At 38.3% G+C, this 15,781-nt stretch overlaps 1 protein-coding gene across 1 annotated transcript in view; it reads left to right on the top strand.

Moving 5' to 3' along the window:
- The window catches only part of LOC106884842 (chromosome unknown open reading frame, human C16orf72), a 16,537-nt gene extending 968 nt beyond the window's left edge, over window positions 1–15,569 (top strand). The window contains exons 2-4 of the mRNA XM_014936534.1: window positions 167–247; window positions 4,254–4,529; window positions 12,113–15,569. Coding sequence (XP_014792020.1) covers window positions 167–247; window positions 4,254–4,529; window positions 12,113–12,357 — 602 coding nt within the window. The 3' untranslated portion in view covers window positions 12,358–15,569. The remainder of the gene's footprint in view (window positions 1–166; window positions 248–4,253; window positions 4,530–12,112) is intronic.
- The last annotated feature ends 212 nt before the right edge of the window (window positions 15,570–15,781 follow it).

Below are 15,781 nucleotides of genomic sequence, written 5' to 3'. Positions count from 1 at the left end.
GCCGCCGCCGCGCCCGTCGCCCGGGAGCGGGCCAGCCGCCGGCCCGCCCTTCTCGGCCCTGATCCCGGGTTGCCTTCGGAAGGTGGAACAAAATGGCGAAACCTAACATGGCCGTTCGGAGTTGGTGACTCCAAAATAAACAGCGTGTGTCCTTCCCTCCCTGCAGACCGGGTGTGCCAGCAGCCGGGGCTCTCCCTCTGGGTCCCTTTCCAGAACGCCGCCACTGCGGTCACCAACCTCTACAAAGGTAAGGGGCTGCCCCCCCCCCGCTGCCCCAGCAGCCCTCCCTGCCAGCCGGGCCCCTGCTCTGCTCCTGCCCCGGCTTACTCATAAGCAGGGCCTGTTAATGTCTCTTATTCACCCTGATAAAATCTAACCCGAGACTGCTTCCTGAATCTTGCAAGTTTTCCCTGGGCCACTTTAGCTGACGGTAGCTGAATCTTTTTGGTTGCCTCATGTTGGTGACTAATAACTTAAAAGCTGTTTTATTTTTGAGACCCTTGAAAAAGGGTGTTCTTAATGTGTGGCTTGCTCTCGTGAAGTCAAGGGAAGAGTGCAATAACTTATTAAACAGTACTTAAATTTCTTGCATTTTGTATATTTTGTAGTATGTTAAATGTTGGGATATCAGTATAATAATGTACTTTTGCAGTGGAGCATAGGTTGGGTTTAGTGTCTGTAAAATTCTGCATAGATGCTAGGTGACAAAAAGTTTTAAACTGGCATCCCAGTTTATTTTAGAATAATAAAATGTAAACCGGGAGTAAGTCTCCCAGCTTATTTTAAGAGCTAGAATGTCACTGTGTGTCCAGGGTGGCTGTAAGAAAGCAGCGATAGCCAAAGCCTTGGTAAGAGTGCACTCTGCACATAGTTGTGCTGGTTTACTGTGTGTTTTTGTCTGTCAGGATCTGTTTCTGAGCTCTTACTGTTGTTTGGGTTGTCACAAGAATTACTGTCTGCAGAAGAATTATTCAGTGGTTTCTAATTTGTGTGCAGGATTGTACAAAAATGATATCTCTATTAATGGAGGCTTAAATTGGCACAGTGTGATTGCCATTGTTACTGTGTCTTCCATTCCTAGGCATGGAAAAAAACTTTTGAAGTTCCAAATTGTTGTTTTTCTGACTTCTAGTTAGATTTTTTTTTTCTTGAGTTGTGGGATGATGTTTTTTTTCTTGGTCTGTGCAGCATTATCTATAGCTCTACCTGCATGTTCTTTCATTTGTTGCCAGTTTTTCCATTTTGGATTTGCAGTTGAACTTAGTAATATGTTTGTGAAGGCTGATCAGGTTTCTGACAGATGAGGATAGAGTAAGGAGGAAATGTAGGTGCATAATCCTTGCTGCCAGAGACTTGACTTTTGCAGAAAGTGCATTTAGATGTTGTGTGTGTTGTGAGTCATATAGAGGGGCAGCACATCGGTAGGTGTTGGCCTGAGGGCCACTCAAATGTGGTCTGGGACACAAGTCACCTGAGCATGGTCTTAGAGTAGCAGTAGGTGGTGTTAATAAGTTATCTGGAATAATTAGTCATTTTTTTTACAAATGGCGTTGCTCTCCCTTACAGCATCTTTACTATGAAGACTTAGGCTGTTTATTTTTTGTTACCTCATTTGATTGCTTTCACTATAGGCAAAATGAGCCCTATTTTTCTGCAGTGATGTGATTAACAGAAGAGTTATAGAAACTAGAATTTAAATAGGAAGCTGTCTTTAGTCAGGTGTAGTGTAATACTTCAAAAAGCATTTGAAACAAATCTTTCCTTAAAACAGATATTTAAGAAGTGCTGAAGTACCTTAGTTATTCAGAACTACCATCTTTTGATTTTTTTAAATGAACCACCTGGGCACTGGCATACCAAATTGGAGTCTCTTAATGTGAATTTTCCTGCCCTAGTGATGAACATGGCTCTCTAAAAACCTCCTGTTGTTTCTCATATAGTCAGTAATGTTTGTGTTTTGGAGGCCTCTGTCAAAGCACCGGAGAAGTTCTTGGTGTGGTAAACTGACCACTACAAACTGCCTTCTGCCCCGTCAGCTGGTTTCTGATGTTTGCAATTTTGAGGCATCAAAATTCCTTTAACAAGAGCTACATGAGGAACAGTGCATAAGGAGAATTCCATGATGTCTTGAATGTCAGCATTTTTTCTGAAAATAGATTAGAGGTTTAATATCATACCACACTGTGAAGGTCTTGGATCACGAGTTTCTGATTGGTGCTAGTGATAGAGGCCTTGTTCAAAGACATTTGATTATCTTCCAGATTGCACTAAAGAAGTGGAGCCATGGCTTGTAACGTAGGATTTAGAACTTAAGGCCACTGTAGAAAGCTCTAGGTGTATATTAAAATAAGACTTCTGAGCCTTAACTGTAAACAAAGTAGTTGTAACTTTTACCATAAAAATCTAATCTTTCCCAGGGTAATGACACTGGAAATGTGTCCAGGCTACATCAGTGGTCGGTGTGTTTGACCTCATCACAAGTTCGTAGGTGGTCCTTTGTAAAAGCGTTCTCGTACACAAGGAAAGCAGTGTATTGACCTAAAGCTGGGCTCCTCACCTCTCAGAAGGACTTTCTCATGGTATTTCAGGAAGTGATTAAAGGAATACTGTCAGTTTCCAGATTAGCCCCAGAGTGTTTGGGGAGCTCTTACTGGTGAGTGTGGTGGAGCCTGAGCGGCTGTGCAGGATAAAATGGCTGGAGGAGTAATCTGTCATGTTGCCATTGCTTTCACAGGAATTAGCATTTGTAAATCTTCTAGCCTTTGGATTACAAAGCAGCATAAGCAAAGTACTCCTAAAGTGTGCAAAAGTAACCAACATGTTAATTGCACGCTATGTATACCTGTATAGCTTATATTCTAAAAGCCCCAAGATTTAGCTGTGAGCAATTTGAGATGTTTTCTTTTTTGGTAGATTGTGTTATGTTTCAAGTGCTGCTCTTTGACAGCATAGATTTTAGTGCTGTCTTTTGGACCATACAGTGGTGCCTTAAAATATAAGTCTAAGAATAGCATTTAATAGTGATTATTTTGGGATTTTTTGAGTGTGAGAAAACTAGATTAGATGTGTATGTCACTGTTTACCTGTAAACCAATATCTTGGACAGCTGTTCTTAAATAAATCTCTTAATATTATTCTGGGCAAATGGCTCTGATGTTGGACTTCATTAGTAAAACAAGAATATAAAAAGCTGTTTTAATCAGCTCTGCCAGATTAAAAAAAAAATCTATGGAAATCAAATAAATGAAATTGGAGTGGATATGTTGATGCTTTTTAATGGAGCAAGAGCTAACATAGCACTAATTTTCATAAAACTGAAATAGCTATTGGCAAAGCTCTGATAACAAATCTATGACAAACAAGATGAGCATAATTGTGTAGAGAGTATGGTATGTCCCACCTGTTACTGTTGTGTAAAATTTACTCAAACTAGTATCCAGAAATATACTTACTGAGATTTGAAAGCAATGTAGTACAGGGCATTGAAGAGTTTCTTAGAGGCATTGGTAAAATTGATGTGCACAGGTGACCAATTACATCAGTGGAGAATGAAATTATATTTTATAGTAGGATTAATTGGAAACAATACATGTTTAAGCTTTTGTATATCAAATTTGCAGTGGGATCTTAAATGGGGAAGGAAATTTTTTTTTTTTAGACTTCCTTTGTAAATGGTATGTTGCTTAATTGTAAGGCACTGGGGACAATTGTTGTCTAACGAGTTTCAAAACTATGGCCTCCTGCAATTGAAATTGAGATGAAACTAGAGGGACTAAAGAAATGTGACTTTCCTGAAAATTTCTTACCTATCAGAATCAACAACAGCAGTTACCCATTTGTTTTCATGGGATTTCTTGACTGTACTAGTGCACTTTAAGAGACAAACTCTTGAAGTGTGTTGTCTGTTGATTTAAGTACCTTCCTGAGATGGATAAGCTCAAAGTGTGTTTTTAATGTTAATACAATACGGTTTTGTAAACAGTGCTGTGGTGTTGACCTGAAGTATAATAAGTACTATTTAGGTGGTGCTTGAGTTGCTGTTGACTTTCTGACTTGTAAAGGGGGTGGAACTTTTTAGCTAATATTTATTTTCTTTAGGTTTAATAGGACTCATCCTCAATGTGAGTGTGACAGTAACCTGTAGCAGATACTCTTCTTCCCCATGGTTGACAGGAAGCCGTATCGGTGGTGTGCCATACTATACATTGCTCTCTGTAACATTTACTAAGAACTTTTTTTCTGTCTTCTTGCAGAAAGTGTGGATGCCCATCAGCGAAGCTTTGATGTAGGAATTCAAATTGGCTATCAGCGTCGGAATAAGGATGTGTTAGCCTGGGTTAAAAAACGCAGAAGAACTATTCGTAGAGAAGACTTAATCAGCTTCCTATGTGGAAAAGTTCCTCCACCAAGGAATTCTAGAGCTCCCCCAAGACTGACTGTAGTATCCCCTAACCGAGCTACTTCAACAGAAACTAGCTCATCTGTAGAGACTGATTTGCAACCCTTCCGTGAAGCCATAGCTCTGCATGGTAACAGTAATTTTTTCAATACTACTTGGTTAAAATTGGGTGGGGGTTCTTAAAGCATGTCTGGCCCTTGGCCATTGTTGGTGTTGTCATATGTCATGTACCTGATGTTCCAGCTGAAGGCATCTCCTTCATTCTCTAAGGGAGCTGTTGCATGTATAAGGCACGTAGCTACTAAAAAGTTGCATAGTCAAATATTTTGAATGAGAAAAAACTACTGTATAAAAATGAGGTTTGGAGCTGTAATATTCTGTAGCTGTGAACTCGACAGTTAAGTGTCGTCTTCTGGTGGAGTTTTTGAAGCATGAAGAGACTTGGCATTCATACCAATGTTAAACAGAATTCTTGGAAAACGATAGTACTATGCTAGCAAGTAGTTAAATATTAAGATTTGACTAGTAGCAAATAACTAGGAAATCTTTGCAGGGCTAGGGAGGGAATTTGATGTGTGAAGCTTCTGTCTCTAAGGGGTACCTTACTCGAGTACCCTTGTTGTTATGCAGTGGATAATGTGGTTTAGCGTTCTTTTTGAAGTACCCTGGAAGTGTGCTTCACTTGCACATCATTGCAGTAATTGAGTCCTCTTCAGAATTTAGTTCTAGCTCACTTTCAGTCTTAAATGTCTTCCAGTGTCATACTGAATTTCCTTCCTTGTTATCACCAACAGTGTTGGTTGTGTATCTTTTCTTCTCCTTTTCAGATATGAATATTCAGTAGTTTATTCTGCACTGGACTGTTACATAGCAAGTGATAAAGGAAAATGTGTTAAATTGCTTCTGAGGTGAAATGAGGCAGTTCAACTCTGGGGGTTAATGCCTTCTAAAATTCCAAAGGGTAGCAGATATCTTGAGGTGTAATAGTAGACCATTCTAACAGTAAAAAAAAAAATCAAGCTATCTAGAAACACAACTTGTGAAACTTAAATGACATTTTTACTGTCTCAGTATTCTCAGTGGGGGGTGCAATTAATGGGTTAGATGAGTGGATTCCTGAAAATGCTGTCTTTGCTGCTGCTATGCTGTGGTGGCTTTTCAAGATACGCAAGCCAGACACTGTTACTGTCTAGGTGACAGCCTAATTCTGGTATTGTTTGCTGCTCCATTGCCATTTAAATCAAGCATGCTTCTACCCAGTCATGTAGTTTTTGGCAGCTTTCCTTCTCATATTGGAAGCTGGCTAGAGAATTCTGTGCACCAGTGTTTGCTTATTCAGTAGGTAAAGCTGATTTCATGAGGAGAAACTCTGCAGAAGCTGACTTTCACCTGATAATGGTGTGATAAACACCTTCTTATAAAAAAATCATCTTGTTTTCTGAAACTGGTTGAATCCAGTGTGCTGTTGGCTTTATAGTTAAAGGCTTAGTGTCAGGTGAGAGTAAGCTGGGTAGACTCACTTTAGTACAGTGAACTCTCAAGCAGAGTAAACTCAGGCATTTTTATTGGTAACGTGGCTCTCTGTGTCCTTGTATTGCTTCTTAGCATCTGCTTTGTATAGGTTTATGGAAATCACTTCTTTATAATGTGGGAATCTGAACCATGAAGTATAAAGCTTTTTCATAATTGATTACCTAATACAGGGTCATGAGGACTGTAGGAAGTTCCCTGCTCTGTACTGGCACTGCAGGGGCTAAAATGCACTCTCCCCTTCATCAGCTGGTTGACAAGATTACATGTCAGTCACCTTCGGGATTAGGTTCTCCTGATATCAGTTTCAATCTGGTCTTTGACATAAATGCTTTTGTGCTGATCCTTTAGTGACTAGGCTTGTATTTGGCCTCATAACTGTTTTCAGGTTATGTATGTGTTCCTCCAACTTCTCCCTTCCTTTCTTTAACATTAAGGAAGTTGTAATTGAAAAGTGTCCCAAACTATTTCCTATTTATCATAGGGCTTCTCAGAACAATGTTTTGATTTTTCAAACCTGTGTAGGATCTTCAGATATTTGTAAATTAATGCCCTGTGTAGTGTCATGTTTATGTTAATTTTTGGCAGGCTGTTTAAAAGTGATTTTCTGCTTCTGGATTTGTGAGGAAACGTAAAACCTGATGATAGTGAGTAGCAGTCTCAGCAAGTGTTCAGGACTAAGGCTTCAAGGGGAGTTTCTGCATGCAAAGGAGTGAGGCTTTGTTTTCTGCTGATAGGCTTCCTATCAGTGCAAGTGACAGGAAAGTGGAAATGGAGTATTTATTGGTGATGTGGATGGGCTGGATTAGATTTGGTGGGTAATGCTAAAACTTGCTGCTGTAAGCAAGATCTCTTTTAGTGAGGCAGGGATAGGTATGATTGTCATATTATGACACTAATGTGTGTATCTGAAGTTGAGCTGGTTTATTGACTTCTCAAATAAGTACAATATCTGTCTAAAGACCATGGTCCTATACCTTGTTGATCTTGCTCTTTGATGGGGGAAACACTTGTATTTTGAAGCGCTTAGAGGGTATGCTATCAAAATCAGACCTAAAAACTTTGGCAGAAGTTGTGGTAACAAGGTAGCTAATAATTAAATATTTCCTGGAATATCAAACTAGGTGTATTCCCTAGACTAAATAAAACATTAGAGAAGAAACTTGAACTGTGAATGCCTGGAAAGAAATGAAAGCTTTCAAGAAAAGCTGAGTAGTTAGCTCTAGGTAATATATTTTACTCTGAGGTTTAAGTAGTTTTTTTCTGAAACTTTAAGCAACTGTGCATCTGATGAAGCCTAACATCTTAAGATGTGATGGTAGAAGCTAAGTACCTTTGTCGTTCAACATCTCAAATAGAGCTGGGTTTTTAATTTCCACAAGACCCTAAAATGTCATTGCAGTTAGCATAGGTATGGATATACCTTCACCTACTTTCTGGGTGTGTATTGTCATATCCAATTCTGTAAGTTTCAAATGACAGAATTAAATCAAACTGAGCTAATAGTCATAAGATTCCCAAAAGTTGACATGTGCCAGGTCATTTTCTGCTTGGCTGTAGCTACCATACTAAGTTTCACAGTGCTGGTGGCTGTGCACAGTCCATGTTTGAAATGATGCTTTGGTCTTTTAATGTGGTATGTGCTCTGTGCTTTACTCATTCTCCCAGCATAATAGGAGAAAATGCTATGATTTGAGGAGGGTGAAGAAGCAAGCATGAGAAAGCAGTGCTGAAATGCACTAGACTTGAGCATTCTTCACTAAAAATGATGTCAATAGGCAGCAGTGCAGTGAGGGACTGTTAGTTCTTTTGCTTCTTAACTTTAAGGTTGATGTATATTGCTAATGTGATTCAGTCTCTCTTTGGGGTAGAGCCCTGTCTCTAGCATGGAGAAGTGTGGGGCTTGGCTCCTTTAAAGAGCCTGACTTTCCATTAGGCCTTCTTACTATCTCCAAATATTAAACTGCACATTAAACATAAGCACTTCTTCATGGAGTAGAGAAGAAGCAGTTGGTAGAGGAGATGGGAGAGTGGAGTTCAGGTTAGTTTGAAAGAGTTTAAGTTAAAGGTTGTGTGTATATATAGCTGTCACAAAGTTGTGTATTGGTATGTCCTGCTAAAACTTGCTTGTTGAGCAGTACTGTGAAAGGGTGAGTATGACATAGAGGAGTGACAAGGATCTATCTGCATGCCATTTTGCATTTATCTGGGGTTATTAACTAATTCCTCCTTTAGTCACACTTAATCTAAGCGTGAATATTCTTTTTGATACTTCCTGATTAAAACTTCTGAAAACCAATATTTAATACTGTTACCAGATAGCATAATATACTATAGTGAACAGTAGTTGTGGTAGTGATCTGAATAACTCATAGTCACTATGGGACATAGTTATAATGTAGATAAAACAGTATTTTCAGTTGTTAGGGCAGAGTTGATAAACTTGCTAACTTTGCATTGACAGTCTTATTTATCTTAAGTATTTCATACTCCATAAAACATATTTTTAGCCAAGCATTCTAATCACTTGATTGTTTTGGAGAGTACTTAGTAATAAGTTAGCTAGTATTGGTCTCAGTTTCTTCTATACTGCAGCTTTTTCTAATAGTACTATAATTAATACTTTAGAATATAGATTCAGATAAAAGCAGTTTTTTTCTGAAACTGCTGGCTGTGAAACACCCATGTTGTTGATGACTTGGCTGAAAGATATGGCAGGAGTGAGAATGTAGTTGGTACTGAAGATATTTCAAATATGCTTTCCACTTCAGTCCTTTCAAGTTTAAAAAGGAAAGACCCATGTACCTTTCTTAAAGGCTTCTCAAAAAAGGAAATGTCTCCTATAAAAAGCAGTTGGGAGTCTACAGGGGCAGTCACGAGATCACAAAAGTAAAGACACTTTAGTAGCTGTTTGAATCTCTATCCTGTTGTATAGACAAAACTGAAGTGCCTGTGATTAGATCATGTTAATCACAATGTAGAAATTTGAAGTTGTGAAATGGGATTGCTAACTAATGTTGTCTTACTACCTCCTAGTATCTATCACTGCTTGCTTTACTGTTCTGAATGGTTAATTGCTTTGGGAAAAGGTCTGAGTCCACTGAAAACTCAGAATAATTCACAATAAATGGGTTTTCTGAGATTTCCAAGAAAAGTGAACTGTGGATTGCAGCTCCTGAGAGATGCTTTCTGTCAGCAAAAATAATAGATCTTTTAAATTGCATTGCTGGTTGTCTTCAAAGACATTGATGCCATGAAATAGCAACTTGATAATTCAGTGCATGCCTTGAATTTTCTTTCTGATTCTTCCATGTTGGCTTGATTACCCAGTCCTAAGCTGTGATCTAAATGTTTCATTTGACAGTTCTGCTCTGTTGGATTGATGTGTAGTGCTATGTAATGTGGTTAACTGCCAGTAACTGATGGCAAGTTGTCACTCAGTCTGTTAGCATACCCAGTAATGACTGTTACTCACTAGTTCAGTATTAAATACCTATATGAGATGCAAAACTAAATTGCAACTAGAAGTCCATGTGATGCAAAATCCTTGTACTCCTGTCTTTATAGAAATTTAAAATTACTCTCCTCCCTTTGACATCAGGTTTGAATGAAGATTTTAACTCATCTCTTGAAGGTTGTTTGTGTATTTTGATGTACAGTGATTCAGTACTACCTAAATATTGGAAAGTCAATGCCTACTTGAGGCACTGCTTGCAAACCCTGGCAGTCTGTTTTAGAATATGCTGGAGCATATTACAGATGCATCTTTTCTGACTTTTATATCTGCTGTTTTAAAAAATGTTTGTTACTTAAAAAGGCTCTACGTAAAAATATACTTGTTGTGTGTTGCCAAAAATGGTATCCTCAATCACGGGTCAGTTTTGAGATTTATTAACAGAATAATTTTACTCTCCTTGCTTGAGCATTAGATAATAATGAAAAGGTGTCATGATGAAACTGAATTAGTATATTGGTCATTTGGTTACAAGTTGTATAATTTATTAGTAAATGATGGAAGTGGTATAAATTGACTCAGTGGAAGTTAACAACACTGAACTTGGGTGTTCAGAGCAATTTTGCTTGGAATAGTTATGTGGGGGGGAAATCTTTGCAATCAGTTTGGATTTGAAGCAATATTGCCTTCTGTGCACTGTCAGTCTTTTCCAATTTAAATGTACAGGATGAATTAATGTTTTTTTCTAATGTAATGCCAGTTGAAATTAAACTTGCTGCTATCTTTGAATTGTGAAGTGATTTGTTACCTGCCCAAATTTTGCATGTTGGTGGTTTAGCCAAGTTATGGTATCTGAGTTGGCTTTTTGCTTGTTAATCTGTCACCCAATTAGCTTCTTTACTTTCTTTGGTAGATATATAGGAACCTCTTCATAATGGTTTTGAATTTAAACTTGACCTTAATCCTGGGAATACTGGAACAAACCTTGTTTCTGAATTACCTTTTCACTAAAACAGCTTCTACTGTTTAAATACTTTCTGCCATTGTGAATAAAAGATGATTTTAATGCTAATAAAACGCGCAGGGTCCCTGTCAGACTTCAAACTATGCTTCTGAGTCATGTTGGAACACCACTTGAAGCTGTAAGCAGAAGCTCTAAGAAAGCATCAATGATCAGTGGCTGTTCCTGTGTAGTGCCCAATCTGGGTAAAAAGTATATCCTGTGCTGCTACAGCATTGAAGCTTTAAATGTTCATTCAGCAGTAATGTGCAGTAGAGTGGAACTGGTTGGCCTGTTCTTTCCTGACTTGTGTATCAACCTGCCACTGCTACAGATGGTTTTAGAATTTATCTTCTAACTGTGGTTTCTGGAGACTGATGTAGTAGCTCTAGCAGTCTTCACAGCCTCTGAAGTTGGTTATTTGGCCTATTAGCAGCTAATAAATAGGGTTTTGTTAGGTTTTATTTATCAGTGTGTGACTTCTGGCTGCATATGTGACCATATATGAAGATGTGTATTAAATGGCTTTGCACACACACAAGATGTGATGGTTGGACAAAGGGATAGAGTATGAGACTGGAGGAAACCTCAGAGCTCAAGACTTTGAATGCTACTGGGACAGAAATCTTCCTGGGCAGCTTAACATCTGCTTGTTCTTATTGCTAGATATAGATCTTGTTCTTCTCTTCATCTTCCTGTATGACTCTTGCTTTGGTACTTTATTTCTAGGACCAACAGATGTTTTTGTGCTTTCCTAGCAATTCTCAGATTTGAAGCAGTTGTTGGAGCAAAGATGTTTGTCTTATCTCTGAGCCCCTGTTTATCTACAAATATAGCCTGAATTCCAAACTTGAGAATTGTTAGGCTTTCATGTACTAGCCCTTACTAAGCTTATGGTTTGGCATGTCCTGCTTCTGCAAAGTTACTGTAATAGTAACATTACTGAAGACAAAGTTTAAATTAGTTAGGAAGTTCATTATTTTCTTGTTTATGGCCTTGTTTCTTCAACAAATGAACCTCTGCTTTCATTAAACATATTATTAGTAACCCGAGTACAAAGCAAAGTAATTCCAGGGTACCTGTGATAGTGTTTTGGGTCAGATCTGTCAATAGCAATTTTTGGGGGATTTTCACATCTCTTTGCTTGGCTTATTTGGTATTTATTGCTCTTCTGAATTCTGATAATACTAATATATTGGCCAATAGCCGCAGCCATGAAATAAAACTCTGATTTAAAAACCAGCTGTGGTATACACCTGTCAGATCTGCTGGTGTACTGTGGTGTTCTGTAGAATGACAGTAACTGAGGGAGTGAAGGGGGAGCGGGGTGGTGGTGTTTGAAACAAGACCAAGGCAGGTCAACCTGGAAATCCCTTGGTAGGGTGTTTTCCTTCTATGTAACTATTGGTCTAGTGTCAACCCTCTGTACAGAAATAGTCTGCTCTTGAGTATGTGTACATTTTGCATAGCATGTCATGCTTCTGGGACAACCTGATGTGTAAACTCACTTTGAATGTCATAAAAAGCAGTTCTAGAGACTGTTAGATTCTTATATATAAATAATTTGTGAAGATGTGGTCTGGACTTCAACTAAGTGTGGTGCAAATAATAGGATGAAGTGCCTTTTACTTCTCCCTAGAAGTCAGTTAAGCGTCATCCCCTCTGCCACACATGGGAAGTTAACTTTCTTTACTGTTTGACCTAAATGCTCTTTCTTTTTTTCCCCTAGGTCTTAGTGGTGCAATGGCTAGTATAAGTGTTCGCTCAAGTACCCCAGGCTCGCCCACTCACGTGAGCAGTGGCTCCAATGCTAGTCGAAGGAGAAATGGACTTCATGATGTTGATTTGAACACTTTCATATCAGAAGAAATGGCACTCCACTTGGACAATGGTGGAACTAGAAAGCGTACCTCAGCCCAGTGTGGCGATGTCATTACAGACTCACCAACTCATAAACGCAACAGAATGATCTAAACTGCAAAAATTTCAAACCCACCATGCTGCTTGAAAGCCACTTGATCCTCAGAGTACTATTGAAAAGGAAACATGAGGCCATCTTTCCATATTCACTGTTTAAGACAAATGAATTCAATAATTGCCATAAAGGAAATTTTAGATATTACATTAGATGCCTCTTGTAACTGCGGCTTTCTTAAACTATATTCTTAGCAGAGGACATCAGATATTGTGTAGTAGTTAGCAAGATCATCATAGGCAAACATGTATCCGTTCCAAGGCTAAAAGTGACCTTACTTGTATTCTTAAAGGGAAAGGAAATTTCAGATGTTTATTTGGTTATAGAATGCTTTTTTTTTGTCCTTTATTTCCTGCTGTGTTGAGTATTTGCTTAAACAGTATTGCCAGTTTGACTGAAATTGTCTACAACATGACTTGGCATCTTTGTCAAAACTGCAGGCTTCCATTTTTGCAGCACTGTACCATGCACCTAGTTTCTATATAGTAACAGTGTGCAAGTTATAAATATTGGACTGTACCCTTTTTAGTTTTAAAAAGCAGTTGATAATTCTGGTGATTGTGTGATAATGTAAAGAGGTGCTATGATGGTCATGCAATTAATACTTAATATTGAATCAATACAAGGATCTTTATTGGATTCACTTTGTGTGTTTTAGTGCTCTGAAGTAGCAATATTAAACTTTTCCCCGATTAACTTCATAGGCTTTTAAATCAGTTTGAGAAAATATATGTACTTATTGGTATTATCCTCGTGGTAATCATACACAGTGCAGACTGCACCAGTGCTGACCTAAATTTAGAGAAAGATGTCCTGTAATTGGAAAATAGGCTTTTCTGTTCAGTATTAGTGAAGGGTAGGTTTTGTGTACACCCATATCCCATTTTGCATTTCTTGTGAAGTAATTGCCCATTGCTGGGGAGGGGTGGGAGGAGAGGGAATGAGGGGGAATAGTTGGAAAAGGGGTGTGTTCTAACAAGTAAGACTTCTGGTCACATGTGGAAGCTTGGACTAACTTAAACAAGATTCTGTGTGATGCTCCCTCCTTCGGAGGGGGTGACATGCGGGTTCTATGAAGTGCTAAGAAAATAATTTAAAACTGGAAGTTGATGATAAAGCTCTGGATAAACATGCCGTAAGGATGAATGAAAAAGGATAAATGGCTTTCTTTTTGTGTTGAGCTTATATTCATAGGATTGAACTCTGGCTGCCATAACTTAAAAATAATCTAAACCTAAAGTAGAGATCAAGACTGATCTGCTGCAAATCCGTTTCTGAATGGGGAAGGATAAGTGTCAGTCTCAAAAGAGTGTCCTAACTATTTTTACATGTAGATGCAGCAAGTCTGGTGGAGAGCGCTGGCTTTAAGGGCCTCTAACTCTCTGCCAGGGAAAGGGGTAGTACAGGAGGAATAAGAAAATGAAGAGCTCCAAACCTGCAAGTTGGTAGGAGGTATTTAGTGAGGTGGTACGTATGCATGCTTTAACTGGAAGCATAGGCTGATCCTTGGATGAAATGCAGCTATGCTAGATTCACAATACTAAAAGAATTGTGATGGTCTAGCTAAGTTAAGGCACCTTGAGCTCCATGTTAATACACAGCTCTTCAAGACTTTTGCTTACGTGCTTGTAGAGTCAGATCTTTTTTGTATTATCTTCCCTGTTTGAAACAGACTTCGCTGTAGTTACCCTGGTGTCCTCTCATTGGTGTTCTGTAGTCAAGGAAAGACAGCAGTGATGTGTCAAATTCTCAGAATTCAAGGTGCTCTACTAAGAGCATAATTTCCTTGCTTTGTGGTGCTTCCATCAGATTTCTTTACATCTAAGAGCTCTTGAAGATGTCAACAGTTGCACAGTACTGTAGCTAGAGGTTCTGTAGTTCATGGGACAATTGTAAGAACTGTCCAAAGCAAGATGGTAAGAACTGTTCAAAACCCCCACCTGTGTTACATAGCTGAACTTGCACATCACCTGAAGACTCAGTATACGTTAATTTCAGTTACTGCTATTAACTACGATTCATAAGACTTATTTTATGTAAAATATTAATACTGCATAAAGCTAGTTTTCATTTGGAGACTGCATTTTCAACAAAGATTTTGAAGATGGTATCTAAATATATGTTAGTATTTATTAGGCTGTTGGGAATGAGATTTTTCTGTTCCAGAAGAAAAATCTGGAGTCCTGAACAGAAAGGACGTGTGTGAGAACCATTCTTCAGCTCTTCTGTTTATTCATTAACTGGCTTGTACAACTAAGATGCTTATGCTCTGCGACTTCTAACACACTTTACTATTACATGTGGTAATGGTAATAACATACTGGGATCGGTTCTGCATATATGGACTGAACTGTAACAGTGCTTCTGGTCTAGCCCAAATATACAGAGCCTGTTCAAATTTCTTCCTTTCCTTGCAGTGAAATAAATCCTGTTAATGCTTTAAAGCATTAATTCAGTCTACTACCATCTAAAACTAAATTTGTCTGGCTTTTTATTTAATTTGTGCCATTTTTCTTTGAAAGAAAGCAGGCTTAGGTATTAAACTGGTTGCATTAATGTTTTTTTGCTTGTACTTTAAATATTTGGCAACTTTTTGATTGTTTTTCGTTTAGCCCCGACTGTTTGCTCTTTGTTAACCTCTGCCAGAATGATCAAAAATGCATGTATTCACCTGGTAAACACAAGGAGAACAGGTTGTCTCTTAAGAAAAAAAAATAAAAAAAGTTCAGTACCTGTTGCTTTGAAGACTATTTCTTGTGCCAGTGTAGAAAATTGATGTTCTGGAAATAGCTTTCAGCTATTATCCGAACTGTAGCTCCTGGAGCCAGAAGTGAGTTGATTTTTTTTTTTTCCTCTAAGAAACACTGAATTGAGAACTGTTTAGTTTGGTAAAAATGGTGCTTACTTTTGCTTTCTCCTATGAATCGTATAGTTGACCGGTCTCTTCTCCATGTACATCAAATCTAACATGAATGTGCGGCAAGTTACATAAAGTACATCCTGCACTGAAGCTACTGAGCTTGGCTTGCTTATTAATGAAGTAAGTTTTAAATGTTAAATTTAAATCTATATTACAATAAAGTAATGCAAAAATGATTTTGGCTGAAACTGAAGTCCTGCAGTTAAACTTACTCAAATGTGGTTTACCCAGCTGGAGTAATAGAAACTCTTAAGTCATAATAAACCTAATAAAAAAATAAATAAATACAACTAATCAGGCTGCTTTGTAGTTCTTTAAGTTTCTGAATAGCACAGTCCATCAGTAAACCCAAGTGAAGATGTGGTTAGTGCCAGTGACAGGCTTATGTGCTTCTGCAGAGCAGCATTTTTCTTTGGGAATGCAGTTTGATGGCAGCTGTTCAGTCTGGCCACACTTAAGAGGCTTTCCTTCTGCCTTTTATGGACTAATGAAGATATTAAGAA

Source organism: Calidris pugnax, unplaced genomic scaffold (assembly GCF_001431845.1).
Source record: "Calidris pugnax isolate Ruff unplaced genomic scaffold, ASM143184v1 scaffold17, whole genome shotgun sequence".
In the NCBI taxonomy this organism is placed as follows: domain Eukaryota; kingdom Metazoa; phylum Chordata; class Aves; order Charadriiformes; family Scolopacidae; genus Calidris; species Calidris pugnax.
Note: the sequence above shows the minus strand (reverse complement) of the source record. Positions and strands in the feature narration are given on the sequence as shown.